This window comes from Pleurodeles waltl, chromosome 2_2 (assembly GCF_031143425.1).
Source record: "Pleurodeles waltl isolate 20211129_DDA chromosome 2_2, aPleWal1.hap1.20221129, whole genome shotgun sequence".
NCBI classification, from domain to species: Eukaryota; Metazoa; Chordata; class Amphibia; order Caudata; family Salamandridae; genus Pleurodeles; species Pleurodeles waltl.
In genome coordinates this window covers 850,395,045-850,413,941 of record NC_090439.1, presented here as the reverse complement: position 1 = coordinate 850,413,941, position 18,897 = coordinate 850,395,045, and the positions used below count along the sequence as shown (strand labels likewise).

General features: G+C 45.2%; 1 protein-coding gene across 2 annotated transcripts in view; it reads left to right on the top strand.

Moving 5' to 3' along the window:
- Window positions 1-18,897, top strand: part of RAD54B (RAD54 homolog B) — a 429,314-nt gene that overhangs the window by 75,876 nt on the left and 334,541 nt on the right. For both annotated transcript variants that reach the window (XM_069220480.1, XM_069220479.1), the window contains exon 2: window positions 15,698-15,847. In XM_069220480.1, coding sequence (XP_069076581.1) covers window positions 15,710-15,847 — 138 coding nt within the window. In that variant the 5' untranslated portion in view covers window positions 15,698-15,709. The remainder of the gene's footprint in view (window positions 1-15,697; window positions 15,848-18,897) is intronic.

The window sequence follows — 18,897 nt, the reverse complement described above, 5'->3', positions numbered from 1 at the left end:
TCCACTCCATCTCCATCTCTAACCACTGCCACATGTAAAAAAAAAAAACTGCCTGCAAGCACTTCACTGACCCTTTCCCCCATGGAAAAGGGGGCAATGTTATCTGGTTCACTCCTCTGCAAAAAGCCATAGCACTTCATCAGTCAAGATGTCATTACAAATATCAAGGGTGAAAGTGAGGATTCTGGTATTGAGGACACCACCACCGCTTCTCCCTTTATAAACAACAACAGCGATGATGCTGGCTTTCTTCCACCTGGTATTTCTCAGAGGTTGTTGGGCCTCTCCTCATTCCCTAGCTCCTCATTCTCGACTCCAAGTTGCACCATCCTTCAGAAGCCTGTGTTCGACCTTCTGTATTGAGACACCCCAACTGTTATTACTGGCTTCCTTCCTTCCATGTTTTTGACTTTCTTCACCCCGGAAAGTCAACTTGAGACACCTTACATACGGAGTCTCTGTGCCCCTTTGTGGCAAAGAAAGGCTGCTCCACTCCAGAAAATTACTTACTATCCTTCTTAAAGCACACTGGTCGCCATTCACACTGTGGAATCGATTTTGCCATCAAACACTATCAAGGCTGCATTATTAATATCTCTAGACCAATCTTTCACCTCCTAGATGCGCGCTATCTGTCTCCAACTCCCCCTGTTCCCCTCTCGATGCTGCATCATGCACCGAGGTTGATTTAAATCCCTTAGATGGTTACGCTTAGCACCCCCTCCTCTTAAAGAGTGCTCACACCTCCATCCGGAGAGAAGCAGTGAAACCATCCTTCTCCACTTGGATTCTGAAACCCCAGAGCTAACCGCAGAACCCACACATCCCTCTTGAAGTATAACTTAACCATTACCTCCCTGGATGGGAGGCCTAGGCTTACATGAACACGGTTTTTCTGTGAAGCCCGTCTTTTTACCCTGGCTGACAATCAACGGGGGCACTCATCCAGCCTTCATAGAAGACAGTTGGCCCCTCTTTTCCTTTCGTGAACATAATAACTTCTCCTCCAGCTCCAGTTTGCTGGTGTTCTTTCCTTGTGGATATTTCTCCATCCAAGCTATCTCTCCCCTCGATATCTCCTCTGACCCTCTTCCCCAAGATAAGCTCTTTCTTCTCATCCACAGTACCTGTTTAGTTAATTTTCTGTCAGACCTTCTTTCTTAGGGCCTATCCTACAGTCATTAATGTCTATTGCTCGATCACCGCTCACCTTCTCCTCTATAATTACTTTTGTAGTGTAAATTATCTACTTGTTTCCTGCCTTTATAAATGGCACTTGTCTCTAAAGTCTCTTTCTTCCTCATTAAACAACATAGAATGTCTCACTGATCCTTTGTTCGAAGAATCCTCCTCCTTTTCCCTCTCTCTTAAAGCATCTTCTGTAATCTTGCTTCATCTTTGCCTGTTTTGCAGGTGAGTCTCAGTCCTGTCTTGCACTTCTCCCACAGGAAACCATGTTTTACATGTTGGGTCATACCAAGACATCGCCCCGATCCAGCCTTTATCCATAATTCTCCTCTGCGTTGTCCCTATGGTCATGTCTTTCTTGAAAGAGTAGATCACCAAGGCCTCTCAACTTAGATCTCCTTCCTCTGTGCAACTTCTTCTCTTCTATAACCCTTTTGCTGCCCTATTGATATATAAGTACCCATTGAAAAGGTATCTCCAGGATTGGCCGTACATGTTTATGCCCCTTAGTCTTTTTTGTTAAAAAAACAATTTTGGTGCGAAGAAGTTTGCTCATGCTAGATTCACCTTGACACCGGCAGATTCTCAAATGAAGTGGCCCTGACTCTTCTGGCCTGCCTCATTAATGTGCATATGATGTCACACTCACCAGGTGGACCTAGGAGGGACTCGTTGCCACTTCTTAAGTTATTCACAGAATCTGTCCAGTCCGTAAGACAGGGCTATACGAGGAGCTAAAAGGAGGTAGTACTGCCCCGTCCTCCCAGCTCCTCCGTAGCAATGTGCACTCGCTCCGTCTACTAGCTGGGAGGGAAAGAGAGCAGGAGGAGCAAACCCGGTCCTTCCACTCTCACTTCCATTACCCCTCCCACTCCAACTCAAGAAACCGGGATTGGAAAGGGAGGGACTACGATGGTTTGTGGCTCGTTCCCTTCCATTCCCACTTTCGGATTCATTATATATAACTTTCTGATTATTTGTATTTAACTCCCTCGTCTCAGAATATACTTCTCCCCATGAGGTCTCAGTGTCTGTGCTCTAGCAAACAGCCAAATGCTTTTTTGGGATTTTTAAGTAGCCTAGGAAACAAATATAAAGTGTCTGGCTCCTATCTGAAGCACAGAATTGTGTTGCAGATATGTGTAATAATTGTTCAAAATTCCATTATACCCAGAGACAACAATTGAGCTGGGTTTGCACTTTTTTTTCACTGTACGCTAACCATACATCACTCAATGAAAACTCAAATGAATAGAAATTGGTGGTTAATATAAATTCTGTAATGTCACTAAGAATCCCAGTTTAGGGATATGGAGTTATTTGAAATGTAAATTCCAGGTCACTCTTTATGTGACGTAATTCTGAGGAAGTTTTTGGAAAAACTTCTGTGGACACAACTATACAATAGGAGGCCAAAAGTATCGAACAATTAAAGAGATAATACTACGTGTCATTCCATCATGTGTTCCATTACTTCTGCTGATAATATGCCACACACATTTGTGGGGTACTGTTTTATCTTGGACAGGAAAGGCCTAATAACCCGACAATGGAAGGTGCAAGAAAGAAGCCTGATACGTTGACTTTTGGGATATAGATTGCTGTGGTACTTGGATCCGTGGTGGTCAGAACTTATGCCATCCGCAATTGATGTTCAAAACAACACACCCAGAGGAAGTACTTACTGGTGTAGCTTGTGTGTATGCCTTGCCAACATCAAAGTCTGGTTAAAAAAAACGAATTAACTTCTATTTCTGTGATGGAAATATCTGGAATTTGCAATGAACAGCAGAAGTGCACCACTTTGTGTACTCACACTTCTAGTGATAAAATGATTACCTCCCATGTGTGGGTGGGCCTATTGCAATGGACAGGAGGAGGCCATAATTGTGACCATCTGTCAGTGCGATCTCATTTTGTAAAAGTTTTGGCCTATTACTTTTCTATGTCATAGGCCCACCCACACCTGTGGAGTACTTCTTTTATTAGGAGAAGTGAGGAAACTTTGGATGGTGGGACGTGTGCCGCTTGCCAGACGTTCTGTAGTTTTCGGTCACAGAACAATGAAGAAACTGATATTTTTCCCCATACCTTGACATTTGCAGGGCATTTATTCTGGGTACTGAAACATTCCGAGATTCATACAAGCCACACTACCCTGAGTTCCTCCTGCTGTCTACATTTTTAGAAATATTTGGGATTGGTAAGTTCCCTGGGTGTCAACCGACCACGCACCCAAATATTGCTGTTTAAGCTCCTCAACAAAAACATTCCCTGTTGTCTAGTGTAAGAAACACATTGAAACCCCATACTTATCTGCTGCTTTCTCACTCAAGAGACTGGGAGATCCAAATGGGGCAAGCTTTGGCAGAGCTATCTCCCTGCATGAAGAAGTCTGAAGAGAATTGCCACGTTTTGGGAAATATTTGACAAACGTCATGTTTAGCCCATTCTGCTGTCCAGCCAATCAGGGTGAGGGAGGTGTGACACCCAGCAATAAAACCCCAGGATGTGTAGTTGTTGAAAATATGAGATTGTGTGTGTAATGTTTCCATCCTGCTCAGAGGTGATACCTGCTATCAAAAGACTAAACGGGCATTTCACCTTCAGTTGTTTTATGATTTTTCCATATGCACTGCACCCAATCTCTTGCATGTGGGGAACTCAATCCTATAGAAAATCCGTAAATGTCTGGTACCCCGGACTAAGGAGACACAGAGGATCGCTGATTGAGGTCAAGCCAGGGCAGGGATGTGTTCATCTGCGAGAGAACTACTGTGTTTTAGGGAAGGATTATTAAATCTGACATGTCATTGTCAGCTTGGTCTCCCGACCAGTCAGTCAGAAGAAGAGTTCCTGCTTGCACTAGAAGGTTCCTAAAATTGTACATCAGAAAATATAGTTTTTATACTTTTCATATAGCCCTAGGTTTGATATGTTATCAAATGAACACTGCACACACAGTGACTCGGACGCAATTTAGTGATCTTTGCTATTATTATTACTTAAATGATTGTGCAGGCTGCATTCTCGAACATGGTTGATAATGCCAGACTGTAGACATTAAGGGCAGCATTTCTTTGGTTGGCGCATTGAGATTTACATCTGTCTGTTTGAGAAATACAACAAAAGCACATATTGGTTCAAAACAAATAAATTATCTCCACATTTTTCGTTATACATACATATTGGTGTTGTGCAGCAAAGTGGTATAAATGTGGGGTTTGCACCAATACATAGGCCTGAATGTGTCAAAAAAGTATAGTTTGTATGAGTGCACAAGCAGACCACAGAGGTACGTTGATGTGTTTAAGCAACATAATGCAGAATCTGTTTTCTGAAAAGTCTGGCACTGAGGTGTACAAACACATGGAAATGAAAGGGTTAAGAGTCCTCACTTTCCCTTCTTTTGCTTTACTCTAATTTACTGGGTCAGGAAAAATAGGGATTAAGCTGAAACCAGTCGCCTTTGTACCCCACTCCGCTCCGCTCCACTCCAGGAGATATGCCATGCAGAGCCTTGTATGCTAGCTCAGGGCTAGAGGATATCCTCATGGCTGCAGATTGGTCCTGCTGAACTATACAGCTAGTTTCTGAGCCTTCTACTTCAAGCCAACAGAGCATGTAGCCGACAGAGATCTTTCAGACTTTAAAACTGAATGTTGAACCAACTCGTTAAGTTATAAAATGGTGATTTTCCTGGCCTAAGTGCAGATTTGATTAAAAACGTTAAGTAGTCTATAAATAGCCCTCCGGCCCGTCCTTTCCATTATTTAGGTAGCTTGATTGGATTGCACTGCTTTGCTTCTTTGTACCTTGTTGCGTTTTGCCTTTATTACATTTTTGTCTTTCATATGCAGCTTTCTCCTGCAAGTTCTGCCTAAGTTAAGGATTTCCACAGTGTGTTCTCTAGTTTTTCCAAGTCGTTTTCTTCCTCCTGTTTCTGGCTGCACACAGCGTCCATTGGGGTTGTCCCTCCATGTTCAAATTCACTGACACCCCCTCATTAGCTGATTACTTCTGCAACTCCAAGTGGGATGTCCTTGCCTGCCTTCTGTTTTTCTGCTTCATGTAGACAGTTCTTTGCTGATATCCTTTTCTTGAGGATTTTGCTTCAAGTAAGCGAAAAGGCTGCCCAGTGTTGCAGCCTTTTTTTTTAACCACAGGTTGTGTCACAGTGTTAGTTACCTTTTCACAAATGCTGCTGCTTGGATCGTTAATGCCTTTAATAAAATGTAAGGTTTCCTGTACACTAATGCTAAGGAGTGTCCTTTGATGGACGTGTGTTGTACTGGCTGCATGCCTGTATTGGAAATATTCTGATCTCATGCATGAGTGACCATAGAAGTTCTCTTATCTTGTCTCAGGCCATAGTACTTAAAAGACAAGTGTTAGGGGAGGACGGATGATTTTAAGAGGTAGTGTGTGCTCATTTTTTCAGTTACCTGCTTTTTACTCTGCGGCCCCCAGGTTGAGTTTTGGTGATCACTCTAAACTTTTAGTCCACATCCTGTGCTGAAAGCAGAAATTATGGCATTTACAGTGTAGGTCTTGTGGGTCAGATGAGACGAGAGAGAGACAATACCTTCCTGGATGGTCTGCATGGCAGTCATTCATTATCTAAGTTGTTCTTCTCAAAGGATCTTTAACACTTTAGGGTGTCCAGTTTTGAATTTGGCGACGTATTAAGGATCAACCTTTAAGTCATCCAGGATGTCAGCCATAAGCGGCAAGCACTGGGTGTATGCCTTCTTTGTATTGCTTGACTTCTTTTTGGGTGGAATGTTGTAGATTATCTGCCAGGTTAGGCATGTCCTATGGTAGAACGCTAAGACTGGTATATCTCATCCATCCTACACAAATAACAGTCAGCCTTGGTAGCGTCCAATTTTGATGATTTCGAGACATTTGAGTAGGTCTGTCAACAAGCTTTCACTGAAAACAGCTGGCCATAGAGTGCAGTTATGGTGAGTGAATTCTGTGGCGTTTGACAACTACCATCATGCGGCTTGCACTGACTACAGTTGACCATCGTTGAGCCCAATTGTTTTCCTGTGCCTTTTGGGCACTCATGGGCAGGTTTCGGTTGTGATCTTGATTTTGATGTGGATGGGGTGCTGACTGTTCTGCACCTTCACCTTGGGGCTTGCTAACTTTTTACTTCCCTCCCAAACCTAAAACGAGCCTACATATTTGAGTTCTTTTTTTGGCAAAGAATTTGATAATTTTGCCACCTCTACTGAGAATGCTGGTACATTAATGGCAATCTTCCGGTAGGAAGGAACCATGAGTCGAGGTGCTGATCTTGAGCATAGTATCATGTTCTGGGAGTGTCAGTGGAATGGAATTTCTCATGAAAGTACCTTGGATCTTTTCCTTGTATTGTTCTGTGGAATATGTAAAGTGACTCAAAGGGCAAGAGTTAGGCAGTCAGTGTAATGCTGAAGCTCCTGTGATGTATATCATGTGGTGGTGTAGCTGCAGTCTTGCTGTAGTAGTTTGGATCATTTGTCCTTTTTGTAGTGCGAAGCAGGGAGATCCTATGACACCCATTTGTGTCACCAAATGAGATATTACAACGGTAAGAATGACTTGTAATTTTTGATGGCACCTCTGGTAAGGGAAGATATGTCTTCGTATCCACATTTTATATTACGTACTACTAGTGATTTTATGGTATCAAGGATAGGTTTGAGTTTTTAACAGTACAGAAGTTTCTTACCTCACTTGGTGTTGCTGGTGGAGTTTCCATTTTTGTGGACCAAATAGTTTTAGGTTGGTACCTGTTTAATTTTCCACGGATTGTGTGGAGTTGAGTTGGAAACCCAGTGGGTACTGTACAAACTTCAGGGGCCTATATCTCTAATGACTAGCTTCTGGACCTCTGTTGGTCTTGATAAACTTGTGGAGGCCAGTGAACAAGGTGGCACCCGCCTGGCAGTATTGAAACCTACTGTAGGCTCAGGATGACACTGTTGCCATCTTATTGCATTAAATAGGATGACTGATGGATCAAGGCAATGTGTGAGTCTTTAGAGACAAGCCCAAAGAATTTCTGCAAACCCAGAGAATACAAATAACAAAATTCACTCTGGAAAGTCCACACAAGACCAGGTTCAAAGTGTAAATCATGAACGTTTATTTGAAATTTAAGAATCATTACTGAAGGCAACAATATAATGGTTAGTAATACAATTTAAAATGTAAATGTTAATCAGGAATGCATTGCAAAGTTGACCCCTAGTGTAGGTAATAGCCAGACGAAATGCTGTCTTGCATAACGTAAATTAGGAGTGAAAGAGCATTCTGTCTTAAGGTTCGCTCAATTTAGGAGGAGAGAAACATGAAAATTATTCATCAGTAAACAGAGTAACGTGGAGTTTGCTCTCTAAGGGGACCAGGAAGGAACCTGGCTCATCTCTCAAAAAAGGAGGGTTTTTGTAAATACACTTTTAGACAGACAGAGAAATCATACAGTTACTGTGGTAAAAGGTACATTGAGCAACCCAATAATAAAATAGAAAGCACATCTCATGGTATAACAACTTTTGCTCTCTATTTATTGAAAAGTCCTGTATTATGGCCTACAACCGAAAATAAAAGCACACTTCTGCCAGCAATAGCTTGAATCGATTGCATTGGCTTCCGGTCGCGAAGCGAATCCTATTTAAAACTCTATGCCTCACGTTTAAGGCAGTACACGGAGGAGGATGAGCAGACTACCTAGCTGCTAGACTACAGTGGTACAGCCCATGTCGGCAACTTAGATTAAAAAACGCTCATCTGATTAAAACTTATCGCACTCGAAGGGCCACATGGGGAGATAAAGCGTTTACGGTTGCGGCAGCTAAGCACTGGAAGTCACTCCCTTGGGACATTAGGAAGGAGGACAACGTCCTGATTTTTCAGGAGGTTGGTGAAAACCTGGCTGTTTCCTCGATAACTGACTGTCTCTTCACCTGGCCCTCTCTTTCGGACTCGGACTCGCACTGCACTTACTCCAGCGCTTCGATGCCAAGGCCGGAATGCGCTTTAGAAAAACTCCAATACAAATACTCAAAATATAAACAGCACCTCCTTTTGGCCAGAGGAAATGGCCTTCAATGTTCCTTCCTTCAGGAGCATTACGCACACAGAAAAATAACATCCTTAGTGTATATAGTGCAGGCAGAACTGTAAAGCTAACTGAATTTTGCACATTTAATAAAATATTGAAGTTCACATTTGTAGCTTTTTGGTCCCCAGACAAAGAATAAAAAAAAGTGAGTGTGCTCTGCACCCCTCACGTATTTGAAAGTGCACGTCAATTTCAATTAGGCCTACTCATGTTAAATTATTTAAAACAATTTTATTGGACAAATTCAAACATTACATTTGTCTCACTATCGTGAACTACAAATACACAATTATTTTAAAATCTACTTCCACAACACTAAACCTGTAACTGTGATAACATGAAAACCAGAGGTCATACGATGATGGACCTTAGGTTAGATTCAGCAAACTGAATGGGGGACTGTTGAAAGGTTTTGGATGCAAAAAGGGATACCTTGTATTTCTTAGGCCTAGAAATTGAAGATGCAGCTACTTTGTGAAATTTAGTGGAGTTAGACTCTTTTAGGCCATGCTCCTCAACATCAATGGGTGGTTGGACTAGCTCACACATTTCCAAGTTGTAGGGCAGGTATGCTAAGAGGCAGGTTAAGGGAGCAGTGTAGGCTTGCAAGTAGACGTGGCCTTTCAGCATCTCTAGCAGAACAAGGATTGCTACACAGAAGGCATACGTTGCTCTCAACAGGTGCTATTGCTAGGTAGATTTTAGGCTAAATGTACATTCTAACTCTGAAACCAGATATTTGAATTACTCCATTTGGGTTTCTGAAGTGCAGTGTCAGGGAATTTTCCAAGGCTGAGGAAAGCTCATAGGCAGTAGCCAAGTATACCTGACCATCATCCTATGTCAATTTTTGTGTCCTCTCAGACAACATTATCCACATGACTTCTGGACTCTAATAGTAGTCTGCTTTAAGGTCAAGAGCTCGCTCCACACGCCACGCAGCTCCACCAGACTGTGCTCGTGCCCTCTACCCCGCCCCCGCTGCTGCCGCGAGTTCGAGGTCCTCCACCACCCGCAGGCACCTGCCTGCGCCTCATCCCTGGTGTCTAGTGGGTTTCCGTAAGTATTTTGTGTTGCTTTGTATGTCTTTGTTTTTGTGCCATTTTCTGTGCCTGTTCTCGCCTTTTTCCTTTTCTGTGCCTTTGCGCCCCTTCTGCCTGTTTTCGGCTCTTCTAAAGCCGCTCTTTCACACTGGGGTGTCCCTGCGGCCTCACCCCCACATGCCCCCATTCGTTCACCGCTCCCACCTCCCAGCTGCTCCTCCCTCCCACCTCCCCTTCTTAATGGCGACCGCGCCCAGCGCCAGTCCCCCTGGCCCGCACGCCCCGTGCTGCCAGACACTACTACAGCGCCAACAAACTCCACGCCCTCAACCAGGGCCACTCTACCACCTGCATCCGAGGCACACCCACAACCCCTTCTCTTGTCTGATCTGCAGCTTCACCTGCCCACAAGCCGCCAAGCACTACGCCAGAACCCCACACAACCTCCTCAGCTGCATCCTCCTCAACACATGCTCCGTCCACAAACACGCCATCGAACTCTGGGACCTACTCTCCTCATCTTCCCCAGATGTCACCTTCCTCACCGAAAACTGGATGACTCCCTCCTCGGAACATGACATCGCCATAGCCATCCCTGAAGGCTACAAGATCACCCGCAGAGACCTCACCAACAGACCGGGAGGAGGAATCCCCATAGTCCACAAGAACACATCAGGATCTCTACTAACACTGATGACACCCATGATGCCGCCGATCACCTACATTTCCAGATCCACGCCAACACCACCCTCAGAGGAACCCTTGTCTACAGGCCCCCAAACCCCCAACCTCAGTTCAGTTACTCCATCACCGACATAATCAGCACCCAGGTCCTTGCCTCCACAGACTTCATTCTCCTCGGTGACTTGAATTTTCACCTCAAACGCCAACAACAGCAATCTTCACTGCCCTGATCAACAACCTCGGTCACAAACAACTGGTCACAACGCCCTCCCACTCCGCCAGCCACACGCTCGACCCCGTCTTCCACGTCACCTTCTGCCACACCACCGAACGCCACTGGACCGACCACCGACCACCGCTGCGTCCACTTCACCTTCCAGAAACCCGCCACTCAACACTGCCCACACCAGATCCCCAGCCGTAGCTAGAACAAGATCTTGGAAGACCAACTGATCTCCACCCTCGCTTGGGCCCCGCCACCCAGCACCACTGACACCAACACAGCCGCCCTCAACCTCAGACACTGGATAGACGACTGCGCCAACACCCACCCACGCCCCTCTCAGGAAATCCTCCAAGAACTGCACCAGCACCAAGGCCATCTGGTTCACCACCGACCTTCAGGCCTCCAAGCCGGAGTGCCGGAAAATCGAAAAGAAGTGGTGCCACGAACCAACAGAGAACAACCACGCCACCCTCAAGACAGCCATCTGCAAGCACCACCAGCTCATCCGGACAACTAAAAGATGGCATTGACAACAAAGCTCACAACAGTAAAGACAACATCGTCAAAGGACTCACCAACCCCAGGTCATGCTCCATCAACACCCCCCCCCCCCCCCTCCACCCCCCTCTAAATCGCAAGAACTCTGAGACTCCCTTGCTATCTTCTTCCATCGCAAGATCTTGGAAAGCCACTACAGCTTCAACTCCTCATCCCCCACTACCACCGTGGCCACCACCAACCCCAACGCACCCAGCCACACCAACTTCTTGCTCCGCTGGACCCACATCGACGACGAGGACACCATCAAAACCATGAGCACCATCCACTCCAGCTCTCCCTCCGACCCCTGCCCCCACCATGTCTTCAAGAAAGCGAGCCCCATCATCGCCCCCCAACTCTGCATGATCATCAATAGCTCCTTAGAGACCGCCACCTTCCCGGAGAGCTGGAAGCACGCCGAAGTCAACGCCCTACTAAAGAAACCCAAAGCGGACCCCGAAAACCTAAAAAAACTACCGACCCATCTCCCTCTTCCCGGCAGAGGTCATCGAGAAGATCGTCAACGGCCAACTGACCCGCTTCCTGGAGGACAACAACACGCTGGACAACTCCCAATCTGGATTCCGGAGGAACCACAGCACCGAGACTGCCCTCATTGCCGCAACCAACAACATCAGGACCATGCTTGACAAAGGCGAAACTGCGGCCCTCATCCTCCTGGACAGCTCGGCTGCTTTTGACACCATCTGCCACCACACCCTCTGCGCTCGCCTCTACGATGCCGGGATCCGCCACAAGGCCCTGGACCAGATCACATCCTTCTGCTCCGGCAGAATTCCGAGAGTCCGTCTGCCTCCCTTCCTGTCTGAAGCCACCAAGACCACCTGCGGCGTTCCCCAAGGATCTTCTCTCATCCCAATGCTTTTCAACATCTACATGGCACCACTCGCCAACATTGTCTGATCCCATAACCTCAACATCGTCTCCTATACTGACGTCACCCAGCTGATCCTCTCACTCACCAAAGACCCAGCCACCGGCAAACCCAACGTCCATGACGGACTGCATTCCATCGCCAACTGGATGGAGTAGAGCCCCCTCGAACTTAACTCAGACAAAACCGAGATCCCCATCCTTGGCTCCAGCCACCCTGGGAACCGCACCAACACCCACCACCCATGCATGCAATCTGGGCTTCATCCTGGACTCATCGCTCACCATGACCCAGCAAGTCAATGCCATCTCATCTTCCTGCTTCAGCACCCTCTGCATGCTCCTCAAGATGTTCAGATGGATCCCCACCAAAACCAGAAGGACGGTCACTCACGCCCTCGTCAACAGCAGACTGGACTACGGCAACATGCTCTACGTAGGAACCACGGCCAAGCTCCAGAGGAAACTGCAGCTTATACAGAACGCCTCCACACGCCTCATCCTCAACATCCCACACCGCGACCACATCTCAGCCCACCTCAGAGACCTTAACTGGCTCCCAGTCACCAAGAGGATCACCTTCAAACACCTCATCCACGCCCACAAAGCTCTTCACAACACGGGCCCTGCCTACCTCAACGAGCGACTCACCTTCCACACTCCCACCTGCCAACTCGGCTCCGCCAACCTTGCCCTTGCTGCCGTCCCTCACATCCATTGGACTACAGCCGGCAGCAGATCCTTTTCCCAACTCGCCGCCAAGACCTGGAACACCCTCCCCGCCCACCTACGACAGACCCAGGACCTCCTGTCCTTCAGGAAACGCCTCAAGACCTGGTTATTCGAGCAGTAGCAGTTCCCCCCCCCCCCCCTGCGACATTGAGACCCTAGCAGGTGAGTAGCGCGCGCTTTACAAATGATTGATTGATTGATTGAATAGCATATTTAACACAAATATACAGCACACACTTTGGGGCTGGGCAGGGAGAGGGTGTAAAGTCTGATTTTCTGGAGGGGATGAAAGCCATCTCTCTAATGTTACAGATAAAAAGGCTGGTGCCATTTACTATCATTTTGATTGCCATCTGCTGCCAGTAAGCTGTATCCTGGAGAAAAGATGGTACCCACCATGACTAGATCTTTTTACCCAATAGAATCTCATTATCTGCTGGGAAAATCTGTTGGGAAATCATCAGAAAGAGGAAGCTAGTTTTCCTGTAGTCCTAGGGAAGCTAGCAACTGGAGGACAGATATACTTTTTAAAAAATTAGACTTGGTGTGGGAGGGTGGAATTTGGGAACTGGGCAGGACAGAGGGTGGTGTGGCTGACTGCCTTGCAGAAACCTAATAACATACAGTTATATAATGTCTAACATTGGCATTGGATTAAACTACTAAGCACCTTACTAGCTCTTGTCTTTCATCTTGAGTATGCCATGTTAATGGGAATACATTTAGGCTCCAAATAAATGTTGTACAAATCTCCTATAGTGTATTTGCCAGCAAAGTTTCATGCAGAGTAAGTCTCCCTGACAGTGTGGGATTCGTCTAGTCTCGGCCACAGCCGTCCAGGGAAAAATATAAAAAGTATGTTATATTTAACCATTCCAGGGACATTTTAGGTTGTCCTATCGTTTTAGATGTAAAATATGAAGCCTTTCACCGCCCACTAAATTTTTGATTTATGACTTGATAAACTTGCTGATTTGTAATGTTAATAGATGTAGAGTTTAGAAAGCTATATAAAAAAAATATATATATTTATATTTATTTTTCACTCTTGGTTAAAAATGTAACTGCATTTAGATTCACAACTTTGTATGCAATTTTGTTAGCCACTATGCACATTTTAGGTCCCGTCTGAGACAAATGCACTATCGCGTGCAAGAAATTTTGTTTGCCTAAAGGGCGCTTAAAGCTCACCCATTGCCTACCATGGGTTGCCTTTGCTTGCTCCTCTTTGGTCAGCATGTGCTGGCTTGACATCTTCTTCTTGGGCTTGTCTCACTCGTGGAGCATGGTCCAACTACTGTTTCCTTGCCCAGTGTCCTCCAACTGCTTGCACTTTAAGAGCTAATTTTTCATCTTGTGGGAGTACTCTTTAACCCTTTCGGTGCTGAGGATGGATGTGGAGAAGTGTGGCACAGTGGTTAGAGCGGCTGATCCTGGTGCTCTGGCCCGGGACCAGGGTTAAATTCCCACCTCGGCAGGTCTTGGGCTCAATTCCCTTGGACCAGATAATTCTTGCCTCAGTGCCTAATCTAATTGATGGGTCCCACTCTGTAACTCTGGGCAATAGCTTGCTTAATCTCCACAACGGCCCTCACAGCACTTGGATGCCTGGCTTCACCCTGGGGCTGTCCAAGAGTGGGTGCCTCACAGGGAAAAGCCAGGAGGGGTTCCACAGCGGTATGCGTACAGCACCTTGAGACCCTAACGGGTGAGTAGTGCGCTATACAAGTGCGAAGTTTACAGTTTATAGCCGTGGTGGTTGTGTTCTGAAGCTGTAACTATTCCGTCCTCTGCATACGACCACCAAATCACTCTGCTTGTCACAGCAGAGGGTTTTTTTTTTGTTTTGTTTTTTTGCCTCCGGGGGTCAGGAAGAACTTCCCCAGCTGCTGAGGCATTTTATTTCAATGTAATGATGATCGCTCACGTGGCGTGCTGACGTCATTACATTGAAAGTGAAATGAGCCAATTGGCTCATTTCACTTTCACTGTTTTGGTGCTCGTGGGGCTGTCTCATCTCAGGCCATGCCCAGCCACCCGTAAACCACCAAAAATTAGGAAACAGTCTTTCCCTCCCGAAGGGGGAGTGGGTGGGGGGTGGAGGGCAGAAAGACCACTGGACCCCAGGGATTACTTTTTTTTTTTTGTATCAGTGTGGGCTGCCCAGCATGGGCGTGCCCCCATTCCCCACCCCAATAGGGAAACAGTCTTCTGGTTTTCTTAGTCAAGTATGCCTGTTCCTGAAAGCTGGGAAGATGGTGATTTTAGCACTGCAAACCTTTCATTGATGCTGTTTGCAAGGGGGAAAAAAAGACACTTTCTTCTGCTGCATTTTCCCCCAGAAACTAAAATGTTGCTATATTTTGGAAAATGTTTAGGTCCCCCCAGGGGAATCCACAAATTCTTGGTACTGTTAGAATCCCTGAGATGTTTGGGGAAAAAACGATGCAAATTTGACATAGATAGCTTATGTTGACAAAACGTTATGGAGGCCTAAACGCGAACTACCCCATATAGCAAAAGAAAAAAGGGATGTGCTTTTCTGGGGGTGGGCGGGCGAAGCAGGTAGGGGGAGGGGTTTAAGACCTAGCAGTGAAGGGGTTAAGAAAGTTACGAGGGTTTAAGATTGCATATGTTTGCTTCACCTGTCTGTTGTGATGCTTTATATACTTTATTTAACTTTATTTGCACTCCAACGCCCAAAAGCGTTGTTGCTTGCCCCTCCAACCGAATATAGTGTTGTTGCTTGCCCCTCTAGTCCTTCCACCCCATCCTGCACTGCTTGCGTCTCCCATCTGACCACAAAAAAATAAAATTTTATTGGCAAAGCCTGTGGCTCTTGTGCAGCATGGTTTAAAGTGTTTTTAAAAAAAAAACAGCGATATGATACGGCAAATATACTTTTTTTTTTTAATTTTTTTTTTTTATACTTTCAGTCACACTGCACAGTATCCGTGCTACTAGACAACATGGGTTAAAAAACATTTGTCAAAGCGAGTTAATCTCGCATGGGCGAGACCAATTCACTTTGCCAATGCTTGTTGTTTTTTATTATGTACATTTTTAGAAACGTGTCACATGCTTCTTGTATAATGATCTTGTGTTTAAAAAAAAAAGAAAAAAAAGATTTTGTTATGAAGGTATAAAACTTGAAGTTTCTGAGGGCGAGTGTGCATAAACATCTCAGAAAAGGGACCGTATTTAGGGGTGAAATATTGTACACTTCTGTTGGATGCAGATTTTACCAAGTTGTGTGCCACTTATGTTTTTCAGATAAACTGAAGCATGAGAAGGTCAGCTGCTCCAAGTCAGTTGTTGGGCAACGTAGCTAAAAAACCAAGGTTCATACCCCCTGGAAAAACAAATATTTCCTGTCTGAATGATGTTCCGAAACGGCTCTGTTCAGGTGTTGAGACTGGTCAGGTAAATAGAAAGTTGTATGATTACTACGATCAACTTTTACTACAAGTAAACTCCTGCTATTTTTGAATTTTATGAAATTAGTTTTGCATTAATGTTGAATGATTTTGCCATTTTATTTTGCTTACAAATGTATAGGCATCAATGTGTATTTGGGTAAAATCTGGTTTAAATATGAGACAAAATCCAAGTCCCTTATAAATTAACGTTATCTGTTCCTGGCTCAAATCATAATGTGATAGATTACCAATTGAAATGGCATTGGTACAGAGCTTTTCAATCCTTTCAGAAGGAGTCGTACTGATAGAAGTACAAAAAGATTGATTTATTTCTTCTGGTTTTGACCTCTGATCGGGTGACCACTCCTTTTGTTTGCTTACCTGTTACTGTTTTTTCCCTTCTTGTTTGCCTGTGTTCTGGAACTGTTTTTGGTAATTAAGTCTGGTACTTTTGCGATACCTGCCCATTGACTGAATTATTACCTAATGCTTTTCGTTGCTCACCTCATAGGTACATGTTTAAAAGATCTTGCATTCAGTTTAATCCAGCATGACTGCATTTGTGAATAATTGAAATGTGACTTTCAGAGAAAATTGTTGTCTCATTCATTACTTATATATAATAACTTTTATAATACTATACTATGTACAGACACTTGGACATACCATTAACTTATATTTCTTACGTGATATGTTCAGTATTCATAGTGAACTTTTATTGTTGTATTCATTGGATTAGTAATTTGCCTCTGACGACCGGTCTTAATATTGCGAGGTCATTGTATATTTATATAAGAGATGCTACTTTAATTATTCTTACACCCAAAATCTCATGCCTTTTATAATTTGGACGTGTCTTACGACTAATTTCATGTTTGCCTCTTTTCAGTTCTCCTATTTCACTTTTTCTAGACCTATGAAAACTTATAGTCTATACTTTTTTTTTCTTCAGTTTTTTCACTCCCAGCATAGTCTCTGCACCAAACTCTTTTTATGAAAGAGGTGATAACATTCAGTCCAACCACACAAGACAGTTACTTTTTTGTGCATTCTTAATATGATGGTGAACGTTTAAGATGGCGCGCCTCCCCACACTTTTATGGTAGGCATCTTCTAGTCCCTTGTTTGTTGTTTGTGATCACGCTTCTCTAGCATTCGGGCCGCATTTCAATTTGAAATGGATATGAGGAAATGGATGGCTCTCATGCGGCATAGTACTTTTCGTTAAAAATATTTAGCACAAGACTAGTATTTCTTTCATGTGTACTTAATATGATGGGGTGTGTTTAAGATTGCGTGCTGTAGGCACGTTATAGTCCTTTTGTTTGTTTTGTGTGATCACGCTACTTTAGCATGTGGGGCCGTATTTCGATATGAAATGGATTTGAGTGAAAAGATCGCTCGTGCTACCCCATTAGTTGCATCAGATATCACATAATATTCTTTCTGATGGATACAACTACCTGTGGATTCCTCGCCTTATGAATTCACCCTTGCGCCAGCATCCGACCGAAAATCTTCTTCCCAGTTCTCGACGTCGACGAGGACGTCACAATTGCACGGCTCCACGCAACTCCGTCTGACATCACCGTGCCAATAAGAGGTCCTCGCCAGTGTGCTGACATCAGTTCCCTTTTTTCCGTGCCTTCGACGTTAACGGTTTTCTCCTAGCTCTCGCTTCTGTTGGAGGTTTCGTTTTGTTTCTATCAGAATTTAGTTACAATGTCTCCCCCTAGGAAGTCTGGTTTCAAACCATGCAGAGATTGCAGGGTCGCATGTCGGTCACTGACCCTCATGAAGATTGTCTTTGGTGCCTTAGCTTTCAGCATGATGTCAAGGAGTGTGTGTCTTGCCAGAGCATGAATCCAAAGGCGTTAAAGGAAAGAAAGGCCAAACTCTTTTTGGCTCAGGCGAAGAGGGTATAGGAGCCATCGTAGATCCTCTTCCCATGCTTCTTCGAAGAAGCATAAGAAACGGCGCCTCCTCTGCTACCCCTTTTAGGTCCTTTCGGAGTTTCAGGGGGTTTGGGCGAGGAGCAGCTTATCGAGGGAGATTCCAGTCCTCGGTCCAGCAGCCTACCAGCCTCCCATATCGGTCCCTTAGAGGGCGGGGGAGGGTTAGGACAAGAGGGACCACCCAACACCACCCTACGTCATCCTCTTCCTCAGGAGGACAACAGCAAGGGAAGCAGCCTTAGTTTTCTCCCCTTTATCGATCATACTTCTCCTATAGGGGGAAGATTACGTCTTTTTCTCCACAAGTGGGAGTTAGTTACATCAGATTCATGGGTTGTAAATATTGTGAGAAAAAGATATGCTCTCCCTTTTCAGGAGTTTCCTCCTCCCATCCCTCCCCGTCCCTCGTTTTGTTCGGAAGACCATCTCCTGTTGTTACAGCAGGAGGTTCAGACCCTATTGTCCAAAGGTGCGGTGGACTTGGTTCCGGAGCAGGAAAGGGGTCAGGGTTGTTATTCAAGAAACTTCCTGATCCCCAAGGAAGACGGTCGTTTGAGACCGATCCTAGACCTGAGGATGTTGAATTGGTTCCTCAAACAGGAGAAATTCAAGATGCTGACTCTAGCGCAGGTTCTTCTGGCATTGAACAAAGAGGATTGGATGGTGTCTGTCGACTTGCAGAATGCGTACTTTCATATCCCTATACTCAAGTCGCACAGGAAGTATCTCCGGTTTGTGGTGGGGTCGCAACACTACCAGTTTGCAGTCCTTCCGTTTGGTCTTACTTCAGCACCTCGAGTCTTCACAAAGGTGATGGCAGTGGTGGCAGCGAGTCTAAGAAGGAAGGGGATATCGGTATTCGCTTACCTGGACGATTGGTTGATCAAAGCCAAGTCTCCAGAGCTTGTGTTGCGTCACTTGCTGATGACAAGTCGGATGTTGTTCAGGCTGGGTTTTTTGATAAATGTACCCAAATTTCACCTGGAGCCCTCTCAACGCCTCCTGTTCATAGGGGCAGTACTGGATACAACATTGAATCGGGCCTATCCTCTGCCTCAGCGGATCCAGGATATTCAGGCGTTGATTACAATGTTTCAAA